Raw genomic sequence first — 14,140 nt, 5'->3', positions numbered from 1 at the left:
GCGATTAAGTTAATGGTGCCATGGGTCGTTGTGCCTTCCTTCTGTATTCCTTTGTGCATTTTCCTTAGTGGATGCATTTCTTTACCGGGGGGGGGGGGGCGTTTCTGAAATAAGCAAGGGCTGCGGGTACTAGGATATGAAGCAGGTGATACACTGAGGGGTTGTAGCGGAATGGGGGGCAAAGAACAGAGGGAAATGGTGCCCGTGGCGTAGTTAGGTGGCCAAGTAGCTGAGTGAGCATCTCCGGGTGAAGCTAGATGAGTCGGGTTAGAAACAAGGAAACACAGGCAGAGAGTCAGGCTCTGATGGCAGCCTTTGAATGCCAAGCCCAGGGGACTCTGGCTTCCATAGCTGGTGGCTGTTCCTGTGCCATTTTCATGAATCGCGATTTCAGTGGGCACCGGAGGCTGCGGGTAGCATCCTGTCGCCATCACTGCTTCACGTTTAATCTTAACTTTACTTTTTGGCATCTCCTGTACAATTCTCTGACTACACAGCAGTGAACGGGATTTCAGAGTTGCTGTGGGTATTTGATGGGAGAGGTTTGTCCCCTTGCCTAGCTGGGCACCCTGTGAGTTGGAGTCACGAGACGTATCACCTGACCGCACACGGCTGTGGCTTTGCAAAGCATCTCACCAAAAGAGTTTAAGGTGGCAACTTCACGTGGGCCGAGGAGAGTAAAGACGCCGATATTTATTTGGGGATAGGTACCAACCTGGCCTGTGTTATGAGCAGCCCAAATACACCCCTGAGAAGGAAATTCCGGAATCGTGTACCTGCGCGACGTCAAAAAGCGAGTCCCAGGTCACCATGATACAAGGACAGGGTTTCAGCCTCCGGACCCTCTTCAGCCCCTCTGCCCTGCCCACGCGACAGTCGGCTTCCCTCGTGAGCTTCCTGGTGGGATTCCTGGGTAAGTCGTCACTACAGATGTGGAAAGGTCCAATAGATGTGGGTGTGTAGAGCCAGTGCTTGTGGGAGGGAAAGGACGAGGCCTCACATTGCCTGGGACGTGTTAGCAGCCAACTTGAGACATGAAATTTGACCTACGGAGGTACTGGTAGTTGGGGTCCTGGTATATTATGTAGGAAGATTTATGAGCTGGAGAGAAGGCTCTGTGGGGTCCGCACATGCTGTACAAATGTGAGGCTCTGAGTGGAGATTTCCAAAACCCATGTGAAGCCGGGTGAGGAGGTACATGCCTGTGATGCCAGTGTGACCGTGGCATGGTGGGACTTAGAAAGAGAATTCCCCAGTAGCTTGCTGTACACGGCGACAAATAAGGGACTCTGCCTCAAACAGGGTGGAAAGTGGCAACCAACCTCCAGGGCTATCTCCTGACCTCCGCGTGCATGCCATGACACACGTTTCCACAGTCGCACACATGCACACGAAAGCAAGGGATTCCTACAGTAAGAGTGGCAGAATTATACACTGGCACTTTCCATTAGCTCAAGGTGCTCCCTGTGTGGAAGAATTAGGCCAAGTAACAGAACTGGAACCTGATGGGAAGCAGTACAGGAAAGATTTGTTTGCTCAACTGGTTACCTAATCTTCTTTGTGTTTAGTGACATCTACTGGGTATTACCTGAGTGCCAAACACTGTTCTGGGCACTTGGGGTAGCAAGACAGACTCTTGCCCTTGGAGATGGTACAATAAGACCATGGCAAACTAGGGAAGAACAAGTTTCTCCGAGAGCAAATAGGAGGGGCTTTTATTGCATACTTGATGATCAGAAGAAGCCTGACATCATTGCCTGGAATTGGAAGATTCGGATCATGTGATATTACTTGTTTGCATTAACAAATAATCTTTATAAATAGCTTAAATAGGCAATGCTCCATTCTTCATTTGAGAAAAAAATGGAAGCCACACACCACCGAAAACATCCTATCCATATAGTCTGAGGATAGGAAATGAGGAGTCACATGGCAGACAAAGCAGGATGTTAGTGGCAAATGGGAAGGTTGGCTTCTAAAAAGACAGAGATGAGGACATGTCCATGCTTCCTAGATGGGTGAAGTGCACTGTCTCTTTTGCACAATAGGAAAGAAGTGAGGGGTTGATGTGCAAAGTAGATTATAAAGAGCTTGATGCTGTGCCAGGATAGACCACTAGGTCTGAGAAGCATGGGGAAAGGACGTGTGCTGACTCTGCCTTGTGTCCTGTCCCCCCACAGCCTTTCTCATCTTGGGCATGAGTATTCTAACCACGTATGGAGTCCAGGCCATTGCCAGACTGGAAGCCTGGAGCCTGGCTCTTCTCGCCCTGTTTCTTGTTCTCTGCACGGCCGTCATTCTGACCATATGGAGACAGCCACAGAATCAGCAGAAAGTAGCCTTCATGGTATGTGAAATAGTAATTAGAAATCCTAATTATTATATATACACTTCTTCTGTGTGTTTTCTGTGTTTAATTTTTCTGAACAAAAGCAATCAATGGACAAGACTGTCAAAATTCTTTGATGAATTCCTTTTAGTCACAGTACATGAGTTATCTTACTCCCCTTCTCAAAAACTTGAGGATGCATATGCATGTACGTACATGCATACATGCATATATACATACATACAGTCAATGAATAATTTTTGTGTTGAACAGTCTACAGTATCAGAAAAATAATTCCTGAGATTCTGGGTTTAATCCTCAGTACTGAAAATTAATAATTAAATTAAGATGAAAAGAAATAAAGAAAGGAAGACAATTTGAGGATTTTATTTTCAGAAATCTGAAGCCCTCTTGTGAAAACTTATTCCCACCAAGTGCCTTCATCTGCAAACTGATTTATCCCACCCCACTGGAGCTAGGAGTAGGCTTGGGTACATCCTCCAGGATGCTGCATGTATCCAGAGTTCCAGAAGCATTCCCTGCTGATGGCCAGATGAGACCACTAGACTCTGAGCTACACTGATGCCTAAGCCCTGTGGTGTCTTGATGATAACCTGCAGATGTGACTGTGTTTCTTTCAGTGCCAGCATGTCATGTCAACAGTGACTTGCCTTTCACTAGTTTCTATAGGGATGGCATTTATTCAGGTTCTCCTTTTTTTTTTTTTTTTGAGACTGTAAGCTTAGTGACACAGTATGAGTACATGTCAGATACTGACATGCCCTTGACGTTACTTGGAGACCATGCTTCTACAGTAGCACTGTATTCAAAGGATGTTTCTTCCCATCTTCCCATAGGTCCCGTTCTTACCCTTTCTGCCAGCCTTCAGCATCCTGGTCAACATCTACTTGATGGTCCAGTTAAGTGCGGACACTTGGGTCAGATTCAGCATCTGGATGGTGCTTGGTAGGTCTTGTAATGCCTTACGCTTGTGGAGTTTGGTTCACCTTGCTTTGTGGGCTGTGGTTACAGGAATGATGTGCTCGCTCCCTTCCTAAAACTAAACGTTCTCATTTCCTCCCATTCCGACTTTATCTCAATGTTTACTTTCCCCATGTTTCCAAACACCTTTTCTTTGTGCTTTTCTCCTCCCTTTCTTTTCCTTTCTTTTGTGCTGAGGACTCAACCCAGGCCTCAGACATGCTATCCCAGGCCTGTATCACTGAGCCACATCTCCAGCCCTCAGATGCTATTCTTCATTCATTCATATCTCCCAGTGACCCTGGAGTTCACACAGATTCTGCTTTCTCCAACTTGTGAATGAGAAAAGGAAGCCCTCCAGGAGTTGTCATAACAATCCCAACTCTCACCCGGCTTTCTAAAAATAGAACTAAGAATGGGTAAATGCATATTTATAAATAGTTTTCCTCTAAGGATGCTTAAAACATGGCCTCCTTTCCCTCACAATTAGAATAGTTATTGACAGTCATTTTGTGCCCAGGCCTTAGGTCTCCCATTTGACAGTAACAGGTAGAAGGACGTCCCTATCCATTGTGAACACGGGGCATGCTTTCCAGACTACCCGACCATGACTCTGATAACTCACTGCTAGGATTTCGTGTGTAATGTGAGCCTTGCCATCATTCTGCTTAAAGTTATTCTGTTGAGTTGTGAGAACATAAGTAGAAAATTTCCACCTAACTGCTGTCTGAAAATGCTTGTTGAGATAAAAATATATTCTGTAGCGTTGGGGTGTTACAAATGAAGAAGTGCTTTCTGTCTAGAATAGGAGATCTGTGCAACTTCTCATTTTCACATTCTGTTTTTCATTTTCAAGATTTTTTATTTAAATATATTTTAAATTGAAATATAATTATATTACTTTCCCTCCTCCCTTCCCTCCCTGAAGCCCCACCCAGGTACCTCCCTCTAGCCCCTCCCTTGTCCACACACACACACACACACACACACACACACACACACACACACACACACAAACTCTGAAGTTGATAGCCTCTTACCAGGCTTTTTCTTTTGGACCACCAGTCAGCTCCCAAATCATAGCATGGAGACTTCTTATGAATGCTCAGCCTTCGCTTATGCTCCTTTCTGGCTAGCTCTCGTCATCTGTGTTTTGGCTCGGGGCTCTTTACCTTTCTTTCTGTATGTCCTACTCTGTGTCTGCTGGCTGGGGACTGCCTGCCTGGCCCCAGGAGTCTCTCCCTCTTTCGCCCTCTTTCTTCCTGAGCCTTGATTTCTCCTACTTATTCTCTCTGCCCGCCAGCCCCGCCTGTCCCTCTCCTGCCTAGCTATTGGCTATTCAGCTTTTTATTGGACCAATCAGGTGCCTTAGGCAGGTAAGGTGCAACAGCAACACATCTTTACATCATTAAACAAATGCAGTGGAAGCAAATGCAGCACACACCATTGCTCACTTAAATTAATATTCCACAGCATAAACAAATGTAACACATCTCGACATGGTTTAATATTCCACAACGGCCTCTAGAATTACAGGCAACAACTAACAACTGCTGGAGGAAGGAGACTTAGCCTCTCCCGGGGATGAGCCCCCTTATTGGTTGTCCAATGTGGAGTGGTCAGCCCTGAAGCCATATCCACATGGATGACAGAAGCAGACTCAGCGGATTGTATTTATATAGTATATATACACACATTCTGTTTTCCCAAGGTTGCACAGAAAAGACAGGGGGAGATTTACTGTATTAAGTTGTCCACATTAAAACACTTCCTAACACACTGATATGCTTTTCCTCCCCAAAGGCTTTCTGATTTACTTCGCTTATGGTATTAGACACAGCTTAGAGGGTAACCCCAGGGATGAAGAAGATGATGAAGATGTTTATTCAGACAACATTCATGCAGCAACAGAAGAAAAATCCGCCATGCAAGCAAACGACCATCACCAACGAAACCTCAGTTTACCTTTCATATTCCATGAAAAGACAAGTGAATGCTGATGCTGGCCCACGGTTTTACCACACACAGCTTACAAGGAGTGAACTATGGCAGGACGTCACCATCATGCTGGGATGTCATGGGTTTGCTGCAGAGATGGTCCACCTAAGTTATATTTCCTCCTCCAGACAGCTTCTCTTCAGATGGTGAATTATGGGTCTGGGGAAACTGCCTGAGCGCACTCCTCAGCAATGAGTATCCCCAAAGTAATGTGTCTGTGTGCGTACATGTGTGTTTGAGAATGTGAGTGTTAAGTGTTGTTGGTTTTTATTACTATGTGGCATTGTTCCAGCGTTGTGATGGGTGACAGATCCTGCACGTACTGATATAGAGTATATTGCCCAATAGAAGTGTGTTCTGCATATGTCCTAGGTAGTTAAGATAATAGTGATGGTTTTCCTTAGTAGGTCTGTGACTGTCAATTTGGACATACTGAAAATGTAGCCACCTTTCAAAGGTTTAGCAGTGGTCAGGAGTGGGGAGGGGATAAGGAATGAGCCTTTTCTGTAGATGACAGTGCCTCTGTAGAGTTTTTACACATCATCTTCTCCTACTTGCTAGGACAGTTCACTAAAACTTCAGCCCGGGGGAGTGTTTGGTTTTTCAGTATGACAGGATGGAGAGACAGAGAGTCTGTGACATCAGATGATCACTCCTGTTTGTGAGAGCCTTGATCCTTACACATAACACTTCCACCTGCTATAAGTGATATGCTTCCCCAACCCCAACCCCACTGAGGACTCAGGAGAGGTACCAGGGCCTCCTTGGGACCCTTTAAGCCAGAAAATGAAGGTGGTCCCATGGCCGGAAGACCAGAGGCATAGACAGAGGCTCAGATAGGCTTTCTGTTTTTAAAAGTGAATGAAGACAGTCCAGGTCCCCATGTCACACATTTGGTGGAATGGTTCAGGTTGTTTTCCGTTACTAAGCACCCGATCACAGCTCAGCGGCTGTCACAGCATCAGCCGCTCTTTTGCTTCTGATAGTTTCTCTGATCTAGATGGAAAGGGACATGGTAGCAAATTCTATCTTTACAACGTACAAAGAAGAAAAAGATGAAGGGGTATGGGGAAATACCTCTAGTCCAGTCTCACGGGGCATTGGGGCCCAACTTATGGATTTTGAGACCTAATATACCTCTGATGTTTCTTTTAGAAATGTTTAGAGATTCCTGCTCCACCCCACCCCATCATTTATCACTTTTTCTTTTATTTGCTTTTAAATGACCGCATGAAGCCTATTAACACAAGCTCTGATATTATACAATAAATCATCAATTACTTTCAGAACACAGTTATTTAAAACTTTGAGTTAGATAACCAAATTGAATTAAAAACACAGTGATCTTTGTATATGATTAAATAAATTTTATATGTAAGATTCTCTGCTACATTTTACTTTATAGGGTTCACTGATAATGGATTATACATCTCCAATCTTTCTTATTCCTCATTAGTTAATTTTGTATGAATAATTAAATGGTTTGTCAGGTAAATTTAGAGGCTAGACACTTAACACAGGTGTAGCACTCCCAGGAGACTGTGTGTTACCAGGAATGCTAGTTACCTGGCGTAATCCAAAGACAAGGAAAACAGTTGCTTTCTCATAATTCTTCTAAGAGATTGTTTATTTTACTGATGCTGTTTAAAGGCAAGTTGCAATCCTTCATGTGGAAGTAGACATTTATTGAGATTAATTATCAGACAAGCAGGCAAAGGTTCTGGGTTCTTGGCTGTTAGGGGTGCCTCCCTAACCCAGGGCTCAGTGCTGACATTCCAAAATTTCCAGGGTGCACGTGATAAAATCTGAAGCCCAGACACTCTTTCCAACTGCTTGCTTTACTACAGAAGAAAGTAGGAGAAGCAAAGGCTAAAATAGTTTGGAGAGGTCTATAGGCATGATCGGGAATTCTTGCTATCATTAATGGCTGCCCAGAGAGGGAGAATCAAGGATGAACTCCCTGGTCAGTGATGTGATCCCAATTGGTCAGCATTAAATACTTCTATACACAAGCAACACTTAATGGACTCAGCAGGTTCTTTACACACACACACACACACACACACACACACACACACACACCACACACACATATGTATGTAACAATCATAAAGAAGAGGTCATGGATTTGATAGACTATTGGGGCAATTGTAGTGGGGGGGGGAAGGGAGGGTAAAAAATTATCATAACTGTATATTCATGTAAAAAATTCTCAAAAAAATTTTAAATTTAAATTTTAAAAAAATCCTTGCTGTTACAGCAGTGCTCTTCGCTCAAAATGTGAAGAACTTCATACATGAATGTCTGAATGTCTTACTGTAACAAAAAACAGATTTGTTTGGACCGTGATAGGCAACTAGAAGTACTATGCCCACGGTGTTCAGTTAGGAGCAGAATGTTCACACCAAAACACGTTGGAAACACAGATGTCTGTGAAGAGATGTTTTGTCAGAGACCATACTTTTCTCTTTTTTTTTTTCTGTGAAGACCCAAATGGACAGGCATGTCTGTATGTGTATAACGTTTATAAACACATTGGTATATGTATGGGTGATGTATATTTGTGTGTGTTTGTGGGGGGAGGGGGCATTCGGTTATCAGTGTCTAAGTTGGGTTTCTGATGAGCTTTGGATGTCATATTGTTACATAGATAAAAACCCAATTGCTGTGGAGAGAGATTAATGTTTTATATTGATAGATATTTTAGATATTTAGCTATTTTAAAATATACAATTTTATATGTATGTTTTCTATAGATAGATTCTTTAAGACATATTTATCATGTTTCTAATATGAAATCACTAGACTATACTATATTATGACAGGTGCTTTGGAATCTGAATGGAGTAGGGGTAGGAACCTTGGGGTATTCTTTTTTGTCTCTGTAGTACTGTTTCTGACACACATGTTCTTGGGTGTGCTGGGCAGTAAACGCCAGTACTACCAGCTCTTTGCCAACCCTCTGTCCTCCCAAACTTGAGTTCATAACACTTTGAACATAACATCCTATTCTGTTTTGTAGGATCACCAAAATATTTTGTATAGATTTGACTAGTGGGCAAATGCTCCAGAATCTCAAATGTGGACACCTTCTATTCATCATGATGAGCAAAAGCAGTTTGTAGTACTTTTTTTTCTTACACTAAGAACTGTGTTGTTGGTATTTTCAATGAGATTGTCTCATCACAGCACCTTAACTTCATGCCTTCACAAAAGAGAATGCTCTGTGAATTAGCACATAAATGTCAGGCCAACCATATATTTAAAAGGACGGTTATAAAAATTCAAGGTTAAAGCTCCTGAGAAAAACTTAACTAGAATCTTTGAGATATAAAAACTATCTTAATCTTGTTTCCTTAGTGATAAAAATGTCAAGAAAAATAACCAAAATATTATCTATATACATGTATATATCATATACAAATATATATCAATGTTAATATGTAGACTCAACATTGAAACTACTTTTGGTATGTTACCTTTAGTACTACTAGCTGTAATTGATTTAAAAAGAATACCAGCTTATGAATCATCTTTCTAAAGAATAAAAGGTTAGATAATTTTAATTTTATAAAGTTTTTTTTTATTTTAGTCATTTTTTTCCAAGTCCTAAATGTTTGCAGGTAGTTGTTTAAAAGGTTTTCTAATAAAACACTGTGATTCAGAATTGTTACTAGATAATTTTCTAAGTTTGTTTGAATATTTAGCACAGGTGAAGAAAAGCAATTGTCCTACAGTGCTAAGGACTCAGAAAGAATACCTGCACCTTACCTTCTTGCTTCTTATATCAAGAGTGCGTGTGTGTACATGTGCGCATGTGCAAATGTGGTGGCTGTGTAAAAAAAAAAATATATGTGTATCCCCAAATTGCCACCCAGATAATGAAGTTGCACTAAAGTCCCAGCTCTTGCTTCCTTGCAACAACCTAGGGGTTTCTCCAGATACACTTCAAGTGGTAGTCCCCCAAATACAATTTCAACGGCACTTTAAAAGATTGGGTTTAGTGTTATTAATGGATGATTCACATTCACGTAGTGTGTAGGGGTTGGTGACATGAGTGACACTAACTTCTTTTTGCTAGTGCCCAAATTGTGCCTTCTCTGTACGTTTTTCTATTTTATATATCAAGGAAAAGTACTGAAATTCATGTAGTAAATAATGCCAGCCAAGGTCATCTTAGCTACAGATGTGAAAATAAGATTGCTAGACTTTGTTGCTTAGTTGAGTTTTTTTTTTCCTTGTATACTTATATTTATAGAATTTAAAATAGCTTTGTGGATTTTGAGAGGTCTTATACTACTGTTGTATTGCTGGTTTAGGTGTTGGCTTTTGTAGTATTCGTGATTGTTTATATTTACACAGTTTTGGTCTTACTGATTTCAAATGTATTCTGTTACGACATAACCCAGTTTGAACACTACTGGTCAGGAGTTCTGGACTTGTCTGTTCTTACGGCTGAAGCCATTGCCACAGTCTCTGGGCTCTAAGCAGCCTTTCTGACCACTGATAGGCCCGTAGAGAGTACAGCTAGGACCCCAGTTTGATGCCACAGCCAGGCAGCCTACTGTACATGGGTGTCTGTTCTTACACTTTGGCAGTGTCTACGATAGTGAGGCAGAGTGGGAAGCAAAGGACTTCTAATGAGTAGAAGGTCATCTGGGATCCCTAACTTCAGTCCCAAATATCTCCTCAGTATGTTAAGGTGAATAAGGACCAAGAAATATCTATGACTCATGGAGGGGGGTGGCTATGTCTTGGAATTGGCACAGTAGTGCCTGGCGCCTGGCCTGCTGTGTTTCCTACAGGGACACAGCCTCCAGGTGAGAAATGCATGGCGAAAACCCTGTCGGTAGAAAGCCTTGTACTGCCAGCAGGGTGACCCTCTGTACCCACAATTCATGGATGGGCCCCTCATTTTTCATGTCCACTAGCAGTGCCAAATTGTTTTATTGCTTTATTTTGTTATCATTATATTTAATAGCAGTTGGGCATGGAGGCCTAACGCAATCTAAAATTTCTATGTCTACAAAACCCTACAAGTACCCTATTGCACCTGTGCAAATGTAAAAATGTTTTGTTCAGTAGATAATTTTGATGTTTTTAATAATTGGTGTTCCTTTTTACATATAAAGTTGGACTCTTTTTTTTTAGAATTTGTAATAAAAACTATTGCTGCTTTAACTATTATAATGTTATGCTTTATAATGTAACCATGTGTTTTTAAATAAATCTTAATATGACTTATAATGATTTGGTATGCATGTGTATCGCACAAAACAAAAGCACACATTTCAAACTCACTTGTATCTTGGAAGCTTATGTTTGTCTTTGTTTTCTGAATTTAAGAACCTTTAAAGCTCAGAAACAATACAATACAATCTACTTCATTATTATTTTATTACACTCAGAGGGCCATTGCTGTGACTACCCAGTCTTATGAGATAAGAGAGAAACATCCACAGAACTTCAGTCCTCATGATACATCATGAAAATAACCAGCTGTTTTTAATGTATGCCATCCTAAGATCCCATATCTGAGATTATCATTTCAACTGCTTTGACATTGATCTTCAGGAAACTCCCCAGCATCCATCCCATCACTAGCAAAATGCTTGATGAGGGGATGCAGAGATAGCTGGGGATGGGGGAGGGTGGAGGGTAGAGCACTTCTGTGAAAGCAAGAGGGCCTGAGTCTAAACTCCCAGACCCCAGGTAAATATTAGACCTGCCCACATGTACCTGTAATCCCAGAGCCGGAGGAAGTATTCTGGGTGGAGATCAGCAGATCCAGGGAAGTTACTAATCTAACCTAAATGGCCATCTTGGGGTTCCAATGAGAGGCTGCCTCACAAATAAGGTAAGAGAAGGAAGAAGGCACTCAGTGTGTTCATCTGGCCTCCAAATGCATGTGACAAGTATATGAACTTGCACATAATACATGCACAAGCACACGAGGTACATGATAGGAAGAGAGAGTCATTTTGGCTCCTGGTTTCCGAGGTTTCAACCCATAGCCACTTGGCTAAGTTTCTCTGTACACCATGGGAAAGAGTGTGGCAGAGGAAAAGCTGCTCCAGGCAGCTGGGGAGCAAAGAGACAGCAAGGGGCAGAGACAAGCAAAGGCACCCACAATGACCCACTTCTTTAACCAGGTTCCACCTCCCAATAGCCCATTAAGCTATTAATTTCACAATGGGTTGACCCATTGCTAAAGGTAGTACCCTGGTGGTCCAGTCACTTGTAATAGTGCCACACTCAGGGACCAAGGCCTTCAGTGCATGAGCATTTGGGGCCATTTATACCCAAACAGTAACAGGTTATCATAATTGGTCGTTAGTATGTAAGTAGTCCTCAGCTGAAAGCTCTCCAGCTGAAAAGCTTTCAGTTCCTGTCTCCTCACACCTCATATACCTTTCTCCACCCAGCCATCACTTCCTTCCTAGTACTGGGATTAATGGTGTGTGTGCTTCCCAAGTAAAGGCATGAGATCTCAAGTGCTGGGGTTAAAGGCTTGTGACTCCCAAATATTGGGATCGAAGGTGTGTCCCACCACTTCCTGGCTCTGTTTCTCTCCTAGACTGAGTCAATCTCATGTAGTCCAGGGTGGCTTTGAACTCACAGAGATCCAGATGGATCTCTGCCTCCCTAGTGCTAGGATTAGAGGTGTGTGCCACCACTGCTTGGCATCTAGGTCTAATCCAGTGGCTTGTTCTGTCCTCTGATCTTCAGGCAAATTTTATTAGGATACACAATATATCACCCTTTCTCCCTTCCTCCCTCCCTCCCTCCCTCCCTCCCTCCTTCCCTTCCTCCCTCCCTTCCTTTCTCCCTTTCTTCCTTACTTCAACTGCTTCTCTTGTCTGGCTTCTGGCCTTGGGCATCTCCCTTGTTCTCTCCTCTCTTCTCTCTTTCCCCTCTTGATCCTAGATTTCTATCCCTATTTATTCTCTCTGCCTAGCTATTGGCCATTCAGCTCCTTAAACCAATCAGTTGCCTTAGGCAGGCAAAGTGGAACAAATGCAACACATCTCTACGTAATTAAACACACATCCTTAAATTGTTAAACCAATGCAGCATAAACAAATGTAACACACCTTTTCATAGTTAAATAATATTCCACAACAGTTCGAGATTCTATAATTCTCTAATTGTTGATTCTCTGACATGCCAGAATCATCCCTGACCTGCTCACGCATAAGAACCAAGGGTTTCATTGTCCGAGAGAAATCAGGCTTGCTCATGCAAGAAGTTGCTGTACTGTAGCTAGAGTTTTCCTGCCTTGCCCACAGTCAGGACAAATCTTTGTCACCCACCAGTCCCACAGCCGCTCAGACCCAACCAAGTAAACACAGAGACTTATATCGCTTACAAACTGTATGGCCATGGCAGGCTTCTTGCTAACTGTTCTTACAGCTTAAATTAATCCATTTCCATAAATCTATACCTTGCCACGTGGCTCATGGCTTACCGGCATCTTTACATGCTGCTTGTCATGGAGGTGGCTGGCAGTCTTCCTCTCCCCCCCCCCCCACTGCCTTCCTGTTCTTTTTTTTCTCCTCTCTGTTAGTCTCGCCTATACGTCCTGCCTAGCCACTGGCCAATCAGTGTTTTATTTATTGACCAATCAGAGCAATTTGACATACAGACCGTCCCACAGCACTGTACCCTGCTCTTCTGAGAAAGATGAGCCATGCAGGCACTGGGCAAATGGCATATCTCCTCAAGGGTGACAGTGGCTCCCTGGACAGTTTCCACAAGACTCTTCTGTGTATCTCACCTTCTGTGCACACACAAGAAAGGAGCTGTAGCTAGAAGTTTTCCTGTGTCCTGCCTGGCCCGCAGTCAGGACAAATCTCTCTCACCCATCAGTCCTGCAGCCGCTTGGACCCGAGTAAACACACAGAGGCTTATATTAATTATAACTGCATGGCCATGGCTCAAACCTTTTGCTAGCTAGCTCTTATATCTTAAATTAGCCCATGACTATTAATCCTTAATTAATTAGTTATGGTCCGTGGTTTTACCTGCGTCTCATTACATGTTGCTCCTTGGGCAGCTTGCTGGTGTCTTCTCCCCCTCTTCTTCTTGTCTCTCCCTTTGAATTTCCCGCTTGTCTCTAAGCTGCCTTGCCATAGGCCAAATAGCTTTATTTATCAACCAATCAGAGCAACACATATTCGGCAGTGTACAGAAAGACATTCCCCCATCAAGGAGCTGGCTCCTGAGAGGTGTGGCCCCAGAGAGGTGTGAGGTGTGGTCCCCAAGTTGTTCAGCTCATGGGTTTGGGGAAAGCAGGTGTGAGATAGAGGGAACAGGCAGCTATAATCCGTAAAGAAAAAGAAGTTGTTGGCTGTTCATGCAATCACTTACCCAAAAATCCAAGAATTTGAAAACTAGAAAAATAAATCCACGTATGTGAGCTGCCATAAGATAAACAGGTAAAAATCGGTCAGCCCTTAGGGAACCAGGCTTCAAGCTGTGTTTGACTTTGGGCCACAGGAGAATATGTACTTTTGTTGGCTAACATTACAGCAAGTATTGAAAAAAAATAATAGAAAGGATCAACACAGAGAAGCTAGTAATGAAATTCCTTCTCAGCCTGGAGACGAAACACATGGGCTTTTAATGGTGAGATAAAAATCCACTGAAAATACAACTGAGGTAGTCATGTTTTTCAGGTTCAAAACTGTGCTGAGATAATCTCATTCCAGGTTAGTAAGCCTCGTGGTTAGGCAGCTCCGTGTCTCTGAAAACATTTACCCTTTGTATCCCTGGTCCCATCCTAACACAGACCCCTGCACAGGTTTCATAACACTGTTAGGGACAGAGCAC

The 14,140-nt window shown here is 42.8% G+C and overlaps 1 protein-coding gene across 3 annotated transcripts in view; it reads left to right on the top strand.

Annotated features, from left to right (window-relative positions):
* The window catches only part of Slc7a2 (solute carrier family 7 member 2), a 58,944-nt gene extending 48,389 nt beyond the window's left edge, over positions 1–10,555 (top strand). For all 3 annotated transcript variants that reach the window (XM_006996679.3, XM_015989988.3, XM_042262854.2), the window contains exons 9-12: positions 708–913; positions 2,181–2,347; positions 3,187–3,295; positions 5,114–10,555. In XM_006996679.3, coding sequence (XP_006996741.2) covers positions 708–913; positions 2,181–2,347; positions 3,187–3,295; positions 5,114–5,310 — 679 coding nt within the window. In that variant the 3' untranslated portion in view covers positions 5,311–10,555. The remainder of the gene's footprint in view (positions 1–707; positions 914–2,180; positions 2,348–3,186; positions 3,296–5,113) is intronic.
* Positions 10,556–14,140: the final 3,585 nt, after the last annotated feature.

Source organism: Peromyscus maniculatus, chromosome 17, assembly GCF_049852395.1.
Source record: "Peromyscus maniculatus bairdii isolate BWxNUB_F1_BW_parent chromosome 17, HU_Pman_BW_mat_3.1, whole genome shotgun sequence".
Classification (NCBI taxonomy): Eukaryota; Metazoa; Chordata; class Mammalia; order Rodentia; family Cricetidae; genus Peromyscus; species Peromyscus maniculatus.
Note: the sequence above shows the minus strand (reverse complement) of the source record. Positions and strands in the feature narration are given on the sequence as shown.